This window comes from Seriola lalandi, unplaced genomic scaffold (genome assembly GCF_002814215.2).
Source record: "Seriola lalandi dorsalis isolate HSWRI2012SDOR001 ecotype SW California unplaced genomic scaffold, Sedor1 jcf7180002054285, whole genome shotgun sequence".
Lineage (NCBI taxonomy): Eukaryota > Metazoa > Chordata > Actinopteri > Carangiformes > Carangidae > Seriola > Seriola lalandi.
The window spans coordinates 727449-741004 of NW_019524838.1; the positions used below are offsets into that span (position 1 = coordinate 727449).

Below are 13556 nucleotides of genomic sequence, written 5' to 3' on the forward strand. Positions count from 1 at the left end.
CCAGCTGTGATGGAATGTAAACCACTGTAGTGCAGGAAGGCGTGAACTTTCCTGATATTATGTTGATGTTTTTACAACTTCTCAGAGGCCATTCCCAAGAATTTCCCCTTAAACCCAGCTACTTTGACTGCAGCAGACTGGTTCAGTTTTGGAAATATTAGTTTAAATTTCAAATGTTCCAGCTTTGTTTTCTCATTAAAAAAAATCTTATATTGGTGGAAAATATTCTACAGTTAGTACCTGTCTGACATCAGGATATGGTTGGCTCCTTCACAACTTTCAAAGGTTGCGAGTGACACCATGTGGACACACTGTGGAAGTGCAGGAAGCAGAGCAACTTACTACGTTGCCCAGTTAAAAATTACTCACTAAATGGCTATATTCTTGATATCTCACCTAATCTCACCATTAAACACACCATGTTCTATTTATTTTGCAGGATCCTAAAGAGCATGGGTTATCCTGATGAGTATTGGACAAATGAGACTTAGCTATATGACTGAATGCCATTTCCATCTCATAAATGTACTCCATTGATTGACCACCACCACAAGAGTCAACAACCTTTATTTATCCATATATGTGCCACTCAGAAATTGGGAAGAGGTGTTACAGGATTTGCCCTTAAGAGAAGCTTATATGGATCATTTACAATTTTTCTCTCTACAATGAGGCCATTGACAAAAATGAAAAGGGGGGGAACAAAGACAATATGGTTGTAACAGTGTAAACACATGGTAATATACATGAAAGCAAAAAAGCAATAGGTATCAGTGACATCAAATTAAAATGTAGGGTAAGTTAGTATGAATAAGAACAAAAGACTCCTGAAAACCCTAACTTTTTTCTCAAATAACAGCTCGGCATACATTTCTACATAGCATGCAATAAGGCACCTATCTAACACAAGGAAGAAACCTATGCTACAGTTTGAAGCACAATTGTTATCCAAATGAAAAGAAATGAAAATATTGCTCACCATAATGTTCACTCCCATAAAAACTGTATATCTCTCATTCCCTTTCATATAACCCAAGCCATATCTAAAAAAATACATCAGTTTGTAAAAGATATTTTACACAGAACAGTAAATAGAGCGCAATCCATTGGAATTCGAAAAATCTTGTAAAAGTGAGATTCTCGTGTAGTCTTTTAGTATACACAACCTTTTTAGATCAAATTTTGACAGATGCAGATCAACTTGAGTGTTACCTATATTCTATACACAGGTCATTGAATTAGTCTCCAAAGAAATAAACAAAGTGTGATGTTGCATTTCATGTACATTTGGTGCTTAGGTACAGAGGAAACAGCACAGTAAATAATTAGGACACAGGTCATGTTGTAATATGCTACCCAGTTGGTTTTTATTTCTATTATGCATTTCTTATGGCTAAATTGCATGTCATAATAGAGTCAGGGTGTCAGCCAGTATTGCTCTCTGTACAGTCTATGCAGCGGTGTTAACCCATAGCAGACATACAAGAAAACAACCTCATAAATATACAAGATGGCTCATGTCTGATGGAGCCCAAATTCAAGAACAAGCTGCATGAGAACACCTGCAACATGTTTATCTCCAACACTTAGAACAAATTAAAGTCATAAAAGGAAAAAAAAAAAAGGTGGAGACAAAGTGGATCTTACTATCAAAAATGTAATCTTTTGGAACAGCACACTAGTCACCTATACATATATATATAAAAGAAAATCAGTAAGTATTTACATTGGATTTTCGATGTTTGCTTCACATGGGTTATGTGGGTGAAGAACTATTGAAATTGAGACAACAGTTCTGGTTCACCAATTGTGTTGGTAGCCTTGAATAAAGTTGCAGCTGCAAGAAGCATGTGTGCCCACCTGAAGGTACATAAACTGAATACTTTTATCAAAAAGACCAGCCATAGGGTTAAGTATTTTTTCCCCAGGTAACAATTTTATCATGTAGATCTTCAAATCACGTTTTTTTTTTTCTTTAAAAGTGTTCAAAAGAGGTCCTGGAGCAAGTGAAGCACAATCACAAACAAGAATAGCGGCTCCTTCACAATCTATTATTATACCCTCTTCAAATTGAGCACATAGTCCCAGGTTCAGCTCTGAATTATAGGTTACATGGTCCTTCAGGCCAAGCCATTTCCTTTTGAAGATTCGTGTTACTGTCCATTTATTCTCAACTGCTCCATTTCACCATAGCAATGTGCTGACATGACCACCTTTGTCTATAGAAGTTGGCCTGATGTTTCCTGTGGTGTGGTGATATCAATGATGGGACCATTGGTACAACAGAAATGGGGGGAGTGGGTATGTGCGCTTGCATGGGACAGCATGTGAGGGTTTGGAAAAGGAGCTCACTGGTCTACATGGATCCTGTGATGTCTGGAGAGGGAAGATGAATGGTTAAAGCCTTTCCCACACTGAGAGCACCTGTACGGTTTTTCAACAGACAGGATGCGCTGTTTTGGGAAGGCATTGTTAGGGAATCCCTTCCCTGTGGGCATAGTGGTGTACTGCTGCGGTTGTGGCTGTGGTGGTTGCTGCTGCTGCTGTTGCTGTTTGTTCTCCAAGTGAACTCTCTGATGCCTAGCAAGGGAGGACGAGTGATTGAATCTTTTGCCACAGTGAGCGCAGGTGTAACTCTTTCCCTCTGAGTGGACTCTTTGGTGCCGGGACAGGGACGAGGAATGATTGAAGCCCTTATCACAGTGGTGGCACATATAGGGCTTGTCTCCCTGCTGGTGCACCCTCTGCTTTGGGGGAGTGCCGTATGACAATGGTTTCCCAGGCTGAGGTGGAGAAAACACTGGATTTTGCAGGTGGGTCTTATGGTGGCGAGAGAGAGAAGAAGAGTGATTGAAGCCCTTGTTGCAATGTCTGCAGGTATAGGGCTTCCCTCCGGCATGGACTTGCTGGTGCTTCTTCAGATGACGTTTGCGGACAAAGCTCTTCCTACACATGTTGCATTTGTACGGCTTCTCACCCGAGTGGATCCTCTGGTGCTCTCTAAGAGTGGCAGCAGCCGCAAAACACTTTCCACACTGTGCACAGCGGTGGGGTTTGTCTCCGAGCACGACTGCAGCGTGGGTTTTCTGATGCTGCTTCAGATTAGAAGTTGTGGCAAAGCCTTTGCCACACTGACCGCAAGTATATGGCTTCTCGCGTGCATGGACCTCTTGGTGCTTTTTCAGATGCCTTCTGCGGACAAAGCTCTTCCTACACTGGGTGCACTTGTAGGGCTTGTCCTCTGAATGCATCTTCATATGTTCTCTCAGGGTGATGGCAGCAGCAAAACTTTTACCGCACTCTGAGCATCTGTGGGGCTTGTCTGGCAAATGAATCATCTGATGAGACTTGAGGCTGAAGGCATCAATAACATCTTTTCCCATAATTTCAACTCCAGGGGGAACATAGGGCTTTTCTTTCATGTGAATCTTCATGTGCTGCTTGAGGCTGGCCTCCACAGCAAAGCTCTCACCACAGTGGACACAGATGTAAGGATTGAGGTCCTTATGGATCTCAAAGTGTTGGTGAAGATCAGCTATGCTGCCAAAGATCTCCCCACACTCATTGCACTGCAGGCCATGGGCTTCATGTATGATTACTCCATTCTCAGACTCCACTGTCAACTCCCCACCATGGTCAGACTCCACTTTGACAACATGCTCGCTTTCTGTCTTAAGCAGCACCTCGCCCAGCAGAGCCTCATTTCCTGTTGTCTTGATTTCTGCTCCTGTGAAACAGTGCATCTCACCATGTTCTACCTTAATGTAATCATGGTCTGTCTCGGCTACAATTGCATCCACACAGGCTACAGCTCCGAGATCTGTCCCCAGCCCCTGGATCTTCAAATCCGAGCCATGGATTTCGAGCTCTAATCCACGCTTTTCTTCTGTCATGATCTCAGTTTCTGCTCCATAGTGAAGGTCGACATGGCTGTGGGCTATGACACACTCCGACCCAAGTGTGTCAAGGCCGGGTGTGTCACATTCAGTCTCTGACTCGGCCATGAGAACACACTCCAGCCCCACGACCTCCGTTTTCTTGCCGGACGATGACTTAAAAAAGAATCGGGGATATAGGGCTTTGTTTTTCAGTGCAGCGCTGGTGCTCTTGTCAGTGAGGAGACCTGCAAAAGAGGAAAATAAAGAGAAAAAATAAATAATAACTTCAGTGGGTTTTCGTTTATTAGCTTAGTTTATTCGTCTGGGATAATGTAAATTGATAAATCAGAACTAAATTATCTAGAGTTGGACTAGAACACACACCTGCTGTCCCTAACAATTAAAATTTGATGTGGAGGCCTAAGGCCAGTTCTCTATTTACTGGTAAAGTCTCCTGTTTGCATTTGTGCAAACATCTTCCCATTTTCCTTTCCCATTGTCTTGCTAATTTCAGTGGCAAGAGAAAAGGTGCTTTGGCTTCAAATTCAATCTAGCAGGAAAATAAAATGTCAGGATATCAACATCTAATCTACATGTAATTTTTTTTTTTTTTTTTAGATAATTTATTGTGAGTGATAACATCACAGCAAGGATTCATGATAATAATGGGAAGAGTCAATAAACTTAATATTGAATCAACAGTCGGCCTCTCTGAAAGACATGTTTAAGAAGAGATCATTATCTTCATGTAGACTATTTTAATATTTGGATGTTCTCTGATCTGATATTAGTGGAAATAGTAAAAAAAAGTTTGCCACCCACTGCCCTGGAAAATGAGCCATGCTTGCCCAGGAAAGATATGAACAACTTCCTTCAAGGTAAAATAGCACTTGGTTGGTGGCATAACAACAAACAATGGTTGGTGGTGTATTAGTTTAACACCATAGGTGAGCAATGTGACAAAGAGATGCCATGAATATTAAATTATCTACTCTGTAATACTTTATATTTTATTAACGTGTGCTCATGTGATCTAAAACAGCTAAAACAGTTTACTGCATTATGCTTCAAAAACCGAACGTTTGAGTCTAAAGTTAGAGATGCGTTCACACCAAGAAGTTGGGGACAGGCGTGATAAAACGTATTATCTATAACTGCACGCCTGATGCCTCATCAACATCAGACCTGCAATACTAACACTTGCAAGCTAAGTGATCAATCTGTTAGCTTCGTTAGCGCTCAGGACGAGCTTCACTTCACTAGCTAACACAATTGATAAAATCAAAGTGGACCAACTCTTGATCAAGCTCCCAATACAAACTTAATCCGCAAGCCAAAGCCTGATTGGCCGACGAAACTCGCTTATCTACGCAGTTCGCTGTGCCTTATGATTAAATAAAACGTGGATGGTGGGGGCATAAATACCGATGTTTTGTTATTATGTACTGGACTATTGGTTGCTAGCCTCACATAACAGCTACAAATAGCCTTCATAGCCGCTAGTTAGCTGGCTATGGTGGATGGGGGGACTGGTTAACGACAAAACAGCATTGTGTTAGCTGCTAATGTGTTCGCGATTTAGCCAGCTAACTAGCTTCATAGCAAAAGCAACACGCAAGTAATTATGGTCGGCACTTAAAAGAACAACTAAATACTTACATTAAAGCGTATGGTTGAGTTAAGTAATTTGGTGCAATTTATGATACAACTACCGACGCGGAAATTCTCCTTGTGCGAGTATTAACAGGCCATCTTGTTCTGCCACACCAGCACTTCCAGCTAGCCAAGATTACATGCTCGCCTAAGATGGCTGCCACTAGCTAACATTAGCCTGGTTAGCTTCCGCCCTTCAAAACATACTGAATTAGAGCTACCCCGAAGCCATCTCGGGGTGAGCCGAAAACATACACAGCTAGGCCACATGTAAGTATGATTATGCTATGGAGACGATCTTGAACACCCATTTAACATGCAGTATCACGATGTCGAATGCTAATGGTGGGTAGGTTAGCACGCTAAGAGCCACACCGTAATTCCAAAGAGGAGTTGGCTAGCTGAAACAAAGATGGCTAACCGTGAGTGTGATGAATGCTGCGCCGAAAAGCCCGGGAAATTATGCCTTTTACTTACATAAGAATCAATTTAAGACATAGATTGCATAGCACATACATGGTGAAATACTTAAACCGAACAGAAAACAACCATGTAAATAAGACACTTGCAGATGGAGAGGGCGCGATGAATCTTGGCTACAGTCCGGGCTAAAGCTCCCCCTCACTGCGGCAGCACCGACAGACCGCACACACGACTGCAATGGCGGCCTTGCTGAGGTTAGCAGCTATCCAGCCGAGACAATATTAGCGTGCTGGCTACATAGCCATGGTGCCAAGCTAACGAGCCAGCTAATCCAGTCTGCTAGCACGGCTAAAGCCTGCCGTCTAGTTTAGTACCAGCCTGTAGAATGTAAAACACTGGAGCGGAAGCTTTGCTATTGACCGCCCATCCGACCATGTTAAGTCTGGTTTCGTTTGCAAATATAAAACTGGACATGGATTCAGGAGAGGCGGATGGTTCGATTCTACGAAAATAACCTGGATGAGATTCAGAGCTGAAATAGTTCCTTATGTCAGTAACGTTATGTCGCTGTGCCTGTCTGCTTTTCCAACAGGACATAATGTTACTACCAGTGCGAGTCAAGGCCTGTATTTTTCCATTACAAAGTTCGCTACTATCACAACTGGAGACGCAAAATACACAACGCATACGCCGACTACCATAATAAATAATTACTAAGCTCATATTCAGTTAAACATAGAGTCCATCTGTCTCATAGCTGCTACTGCTCATGTTAGAGTAAGTTGAATTTAAACGGTGAAATAATCATCGGGAGTAAGGATCATGCCGGTTTAAATGTATAAATCATTGCATGCACACACCCACCTTTCAGTGTTTTTACTTTCTGAGCGGTGAAGGGAGGAAAAAAGGAGAATAGTATGTATGTCTCAAAACTCCGGGTTGAGAAGGGCTTTGCAAGCTGTTGTGAGCCTCGTCAAACTGGTGTGTGTGTCTTCCTCTCTCTCTCTCTCTCTCTCTGCCTGTGTGTGTAGCTGGCGCCACTGCTCATCTGGCGCCAACGTTGGACTACCGACGCACTTTAGCGAAAGCAATCATTGTCATTTTAATACAGCAAGGAAACCACTACCGCCCACTACAGCCTCGGAGTCGTTCATGCCAGACAACCATATGACAGAAATACTGGTATTTCCATTGAGTTAATATGAAGTATTTAGGAAACAGCATTAAAAACAAAGTACATTTACAGTACTGGGCTTATGCAGAATTATGTGGTGCTTGTAGGCTATTTTACTTGAGTATTTCCATTTTGTGTTACTTTATATTTCTATTATCTTTTAATTAAGTAAAAATAGCAACACAGTCTAGAAATCTCTGTTACAAGTAAAAGACCTGCCCTCAAAAATGTATGAGCATGTATGTAGGAGCATCGAAATATACTTATAGTATCAAAAGTGAAAATATAGCATAGCTGATAAAGATGGAGATGTGTACCTTAATTTATAATAAATCATAATTCATGAGTTTATATATTTTTTTATTAATGATCTGAAACTAGTAACTCAAGCTGTTATTTAAATGTAATGGAGTAGAGGTAAAGAAACATTAAATAGAAATACTCAAAGTGCAAGTGTCTCAAAATCGTACTTGAGTAAATGTGTTTAGTTACTTTTCACCACTGGACTTCACTGCATTTATCCAACAGATATAATAATAATAATAATAATAATACATTTTATTTAAAGGCGCCTTTCTTGGCACTCAAGGACACCGTACACAGTTACACAAATTGAGATTAAAAACACATTAAGAAGAAGCAACAATAAAAATGAAATATAAAAATAAAAACAATACAAAAGTTACTAGTTACTTTGCATATTAACTTTCTCCCATAAAACATGTTCAACACATAATACATTGTGCAGTGTTTGTGCAGTTTGTACACAACTGGGAAGCTTGGTATTTCTCATGATAAATTCTTTCTTTTTTTGATAGGGTTACTCTCAGTTTATTTTACTGATAATACCTCTATGAGTTTACCTAAACTTTTAATGCAGGACATTTACATTGTGCTATTACGACTTTTACATTTGTGAAGGTTCTGAGTATTTTACGACTTTCTACTATTATTATTGGTGACAAAAATTTGACAATTTGACAAGCATAACAGAAAGCATGTAACTCAAATAAGGTGAAAATTGAAGGAAATGTCTTAGACTGAAACCACAATAACCTTTAGGCTACTCAAAGGGATATATATTTGTGTAGTAATGAATTAGTCCCACAAGATGATGCTGTTTGCCATTGTTAGTGAATGCTCTGGAGGTATGGGCAGCTCATATTGTACATATTATGGGTGGAAGTCTAACTATAGACATAACACAAATATGATCTTGAAACAAACAAAACAAAGTGAAGGTCATTCATTAACAGTGTATATAGGTGAAAAATGTTGACTAGGTTGTTTATTGTTTTACAGATAGTGTCGATGCTATCTCTTTGCTCAAATAAGAAATATAGATGTTTCATATTTTCTCTGACATAATCATATCCTCCAAATTATAGTATATCAACAAGCTCCAGCCAGCTCCTTTTTTTTTATTTTGGTAGTTTCAACTTTTCCTCTCCTTTGTCTCAGCCCTCTTTGTTCCAGTCAGTACATTAGTAACACCCATTCCCTGAAATATTAAACGTCCAACCTGGAATACTGGTTTTACCATGAGAGTAGAGCACATAGTTGACATTCAGTCACACACAGTGTCACACAGTTTCACTGAGGCTGTTAACTTCAGGATCTCATTTTCTCTGTTTTCCTACTCGCTCCCTGTCAAGTCTTTTTTCTACTTGCAGATCTCAAGACATTTTATTGAGAGGATAACAAATAGCTGCTGAGCTAAATCACCTGTGGATTTTTAAATTTTTTATCATATCTGCTGGACATCTTTTTAAAAAAAAAAAAATGTCCCACCATAGCACTCTGGATTTAGACAGATACAGCAGCTTGGAGAAATCTCGACGCTCTACCAATCGTAGCCAGCCCAGGGCCCAGGCTAAGTACGGGGAAGTCCTGTGTGACTTCTGCACAACGAGGAAGCAGAAGGCTGAGAAGTCTTGCTTGGTGTGCCTGGCATCCTACTGCGAGACTCACCTCCAGTCTCACTATGAGTATCCTGCCATGATGAAGCATAAACTGGTCAAAGCCACAGGTCAGATGAGAGAGAAGATCTGTGCACAGCATGACAAGCTGCTCGAGGCTTTTTGTCGCACTGATGAGACTTCAGTATGTGTTCTGTGCATGATGGATGAGCACAAACACCACGACATCGTCCCGGCTGGAACTGAGAGGACTGAGAAACAAGTGAGTGATGAAAATCTGTCAATCTATACTTTTGGTGAAGATACTCTATGAATGATTTTAAAGGTTATTTCTCATACAAGGCTGACATGAGCACAGCAAACACTTCATCTCAACTAATGATCGCAACTTTGATGTGATTCCCTGTGCAGAAACAACTTGGTGCCACACTGCACAAATCTCAACAGAGGATTGATGATAGAATTAAAAAGTGGCAGGATCTCCGACAAGCTGTGGAATCAGTTAAAGTAAGTAAAAAAAAAAAAGTCTCACTCTTGTCAAACACTATAAACCAAACAAAATGCATAAAACAAGTCATTAAGATTTGCTGGTTTGAAAAATAACAATTTTTCCATCCATATCTCTCTCATGTAACTCATCAGCACTCTGCTCAAACGGTCCTAGAGGAGAACGAGCGGATCTTCACTGAGCTGCTGCTTTCAATAGAGAGGAAGTACAATGAAGTCAAGGAGATGATCCGCTCCCACGAAAAGACCACTGTGACACGGGCCGAGATACTGCTAGACCGCTTTGAGGAGGAGATCACTCTGCTGAGGAAAAAACACACCGACCTGGAGAAGCTTTCACACACTGATGATCACATACACTTTCTACAGGTGAGGCTGACCTGTGTTGACAACCCAGAACAAAACGTGTGGTGCAAAAATCAGGGGCCTTCTGACAGTTTAGCTAGATGTGTCTCCTCTCTCATCTCTGTCTTCCACCTTTTTATTTTTTACCAGAGTTGGCAGTCTCTGTCAGGACCCTCAGGATATGAAGACCTCAACAACATCAGTGTCGCTCCATATTACTCCTTCGATGCTACCAAGCGAGCCATTGCTGCACTGAAATTACAAGTAGAAGAAGTCAGCAAGACTGAAATGAGCAAAATCTCAGGAGCAGGTAGACAAATCATGTCTTCCCAGTGCTTCATTTCATGTAGCATTGGTGTCTTTGTAGAAGTGGTTAGTCTGCTGTTGCTTTCATGAAGCTTATCATGAGTTTTCCCTTTCCCTGTCTCTTCATAGTGAAAGAAGTCTACATCACACAAGAAGGTGAGACAAAGACAAGAAAAGAATCAGTTTTGAGGCAAGAACTGAAGACAAGAGAAGAACCAAGGACGAGAGAAAATTTCATGAAATGTGAGTCACAAGGTTACCTTTTACACCAAAGTCTCTCTTTATCCTGTAGTAGCACCAATTTGGCAAGGCTACTCTGCAGTCATTTCACATACAACTCATATTCCAGCAAGTGGATTTTGTACTTTTCAGGCTTGAAAAGTGCTTATCACTGTGTCATGTACAAGTAACATCTCCATCCCAAACAAAGGGATGACCACACCATGTGGTGAAACGACTGAAACTCGTGTAATGGAAGGTATGCTGCTTGCAGAACAGGTTTGGTGAAATGTAAGAAAGCAAACTTAGTGTTCTTACTGTTAGGCCAGTAGGCTATTACTTAATCAAACAAACACAGGTGTTCCTGCTTTTGCTACACCTGCATGGGAGTTGCAAACCAAAGGTTTTAGTGGGATAACTTTGTTTTTTCTAAACCTGAGAGTCACAAATATTTATTTAGGCAATTTATGTGCAAGAGGATGAAGCAAAAAAAGAGATGTTACACTGTGTACCAGGTTTATAGAAACATCTAATCTCAAGACAGACAAGATCCAAAACATATGATAAGAGTGAATAAGGAAATAGATACAAAACAACAATACAAAGATTTGATATTGATAATTAAATTATCCTGCATTGTTTAGACTCTTGCCAGTTGATTCTGGACATCAACAGTGTCCACTCCAACCTTCACCTCTCCGAGGGTAACCGAACAGCTATCATGAAGAGCGAGCCCAAGAACTACCCTGACCACCCTGACCGATTTGACCACTGGCAGCAGGTGAGAATTTACTGCCTCCAGTATGTCATTTTGTACCTGAAAAAAGGAGGAGGGAAGTTGCTCTGAGCCAGGAGGGAATATACTGTATTTATGAATACAGACTGAAGATTGAAAGGAGCCTTTACTGTCAGGGAACGTGCACTTTGAATTGCTCTCCTGAAGCAGTTCAAGTTTTTAAGACCTTTATATGAAAAGTCTTAAAAACTTTGTTTGTATTGATTGTAAATTACCCAAATCAGGCTTGTAGTATTAGTTTTTGAAGTTATCCTTACAGTTGCAGTAAGTGATTCCTCATGTAAGCTTTCATCTATACCATACATAAAGGAACTCTTTGTTCCATTTCATCCATTCTACCCCAGGTGTTGTGCAAGGAGAGCATGAGTGGGACTCGTTGTTACTGGGAGGTGGACTGGAGGGGAACAGAGATCGACGTGGCCGTTACCTACAGAGGAATCCGTCGTAAGGGAAATGGAAATGAATGCAGCCTGGGCTGGAACGACAAGTCCTGGAGTCTGTACTGCTCTGACTCCAAATTCTCCTTTGTGCACAATAATAAGAGCAAAGACATCCAAGCTACAGTGTCATCTCGTATTGGCGTCTACCTGGATCATGCAGCAGGAACACTTGCATTTTACAGTGTCTCTGATGGCATGCAGCTTCTGCACAGAGTCCAGACTACATTTACAGAGCCCCTCTACCCTGCATTCAGTGTGTGGGGCTACGGTACTAGTATAAGACTGTAGGAGACTTGCTTTAACGTCACAAATTTGCATTCAATTTACACAACATTCCTAATATTGCTTTGAAGTTGATTAATTCTTGTTGGTTTCACCTTTTGCTAAAAGTAGTAGTGTTAGTTTTCATTCCAGTTTATATGTTTTTGTTCTGTTGATCATTGCTTGTTGTTTTGGGCCAATCTAGCCTGAAGAGATGAAAACAAAATCTGTCAGTTGTGGGAAACATATGCAATAAATGATTATCATGTTATTTTCTTTATTTTGCATATCTCTTTCTCTATGACGATAAAGCATGTTATAGTTTCATTATTGGTATGTTAGAGGCTGTCTGTGAAATTAAATCAGAGTTTCTAAAAAATGTTCATCAAGTAATAACTTTATTTGATGAGATTATTATAGTGTTTTGTTCAGTTTTGCTATTAGCTAACAAATGAACCTCAGCAGATGTTGATTGTGCCTTTAAGTTTCTAAAGTTTTATTATGCTACTTCTATGTTTAGAAGATGGGGCTAACACTTGTTGGAAACTAATTCACCTTAATTATAAAAATAAAGCATGATTTCAGTGTCTTTTGTCTAGTCTTTTGTTATGCAGTAGAGTAACACAGTAATCCTTTCAAACAGTAGGGCCAAAGATGACTCAAAAAAAGGGGGGATTAAAGAAAAAAGTGAAAACCTGTGAAAACTACACACTTAAGTGATATTATGTTGAGAAAAGAGACAAAACAAATATGCTGAGAGTCTCTCTTAAATGCATTACACATAACCACAACAGATGTGTTTGCTTGTTAATTCAGTTTTTTGTAAATGTGTAACAATGGATGTATTGAAAGTTGAAGAGAGACAAGTATCACTGATACTGACTTTTTGTATTTAAACTGTATTGAGGGTATTTTTGATCAAGCATTACCAGACATTAGGCCCCATGAGGACACACAGGTATAGAGAGATATGAGGTTAAAACTCCAGGGGGCAGCAGAAACACACGGGCTTTAATTCTAAATCACACACACACACACACACACACACACACACACACACACACACACAGGGAGAGAGAGGGAGAGAAGGAGAGAGGGGGGTATTCCTACACTCATTTAGTTTTCCTTTCTTTCCACCTTTATTTAGGTGATATCAAATATCAGTACGGTTGTACTGGTTGGCTGACTCGCCTGACTTTACAGGGAGAGTAGAAAACGAGGCACCGCGACCAACTAGGAAAAGAAAACCCAATGAAGTAGAAGCGCCTGGTTATTTGTACCAAACATGCCGGAAGCGGTTTCAGATAAACCAAAACGCAGATATGGAGATCCCTCTCCCGCTTACAGTGATAAATTGCTTTAATTGAAAAGAGCTAGGCTACAAATTTAATGTCCAACAGGTTCGTCTTACACTAATAGACCCGAAACTTTGCGTTCAAAGTGCTTATGTTTGGAGCCATGATATGTTGTGTTTGTAACAGCTATTATTAAACCCCTCTGTACGTAGCAGTTTCATTATTTCTCCTCGCTCCTTGAAACCAACCAGTTATTCTATAAAAACCACTGCGTTTAGCTTCGTTATTTTGCTTTAGACCACACCGACCCTCCCATCCGGTGCAAGTCTAAACATAAATG

At 40.4% G+C, this 13556-nt stretch overlaps 2 protein-coding genes across 6 annotated transcripts; one reads left to right on the plus strand and one right to left on the minus strand.

The window, feature by feature from the left end:
• Positions 1-551: 551 nt before the first annotated feature.
• LOC111654661 (uncharacterized) lies at positions 552-6998 on the minus strand. Of its 5 annotated transcripts, none has more exons than XM_023405761.2 (2): positions 6819-6998; positions 552-4123 (listed from the first exon to the last, which is right to left on the minus strand). In XM_023405761.2, the coding sequence occupies exon 2, from the start codon at positions 4002-4004 to the stop codon at positions 2349-2351; it is 1656 nt and encodes a 551-aa protein (XP_023261529.1). In that variant the 5' UTR covers positions 4005-4123; positions 6819-6998; the 3' UTR covers positions 552-2348. The 5 variants fall into 5 exon arrangements, with proteins under 5 accessions (XP_023261529.1, XP_087029976.1, XP_087029977.1 ...); XM_087173850.1 differs by lacking the exon at positions 6819-6998 and adding an exon at positions 6101-6322; XM_087173851.1 differs by lacking the exon at positions 6819-6998 and adding an exon at positions 6081-6322.
• A 1696-nt stretch (positions 6999-8694) lies between these two features.
• ftr14l (finTRIM family, member 14-like) lies at positions 8695-12510 on the plus strand. The gene is made up of 7 exons (XM_023405722.2): positions 8695-9309; positions 9459-9554; positions 9690-9923; positions 10050-10209; positions 10335-10448; positions 11069-11205; positions 11565-12510. Exons 1-7 carry the CDS (start codon positions 8911-8913, stop codon positions 11946-11948), a joined length of 1524 nt encoding a protein of 507 aa, XP_023261490.1. The 5' UTR covers positions 8695-8910; the 3' UTR covers positions 11949-12510.
• Positions 12511-13556: the final 1046 nt, after the last annotated feature.

Excerpts from the sequence above, each read along its gene's own strand:
- ftr14l (XM_023405722.2), top strand. The coding sequence starts at position 8,911 with ATGTCCCACCATAGCACTCTGGATTTAGACAGATACAGCAGCTTGGAG. Across the intron at positions 9,924-10,049 it reads ATCACATACACTTTCTACAG|AGTTGGCAGTCTCTGTCAGG; the intron begins GTGAGGCTGACC and ends ATTTTTTACCAG. Across the intron at positions 11,206-11,564 it reads GATTTGACCACTGGCAGCAG|GTGTTGTGCAAGGAGAGCAT; the intron begins GTGAGAATTTAC and ends ATTCTACCCCAG.
- LOC111654661 (XM_023405761.2), bottom strand. The coding sequence starts at position 4,004 with ATGGCCGAGTCAGAGACTGAATGTGACACACCCGGCCTTGACACACTT.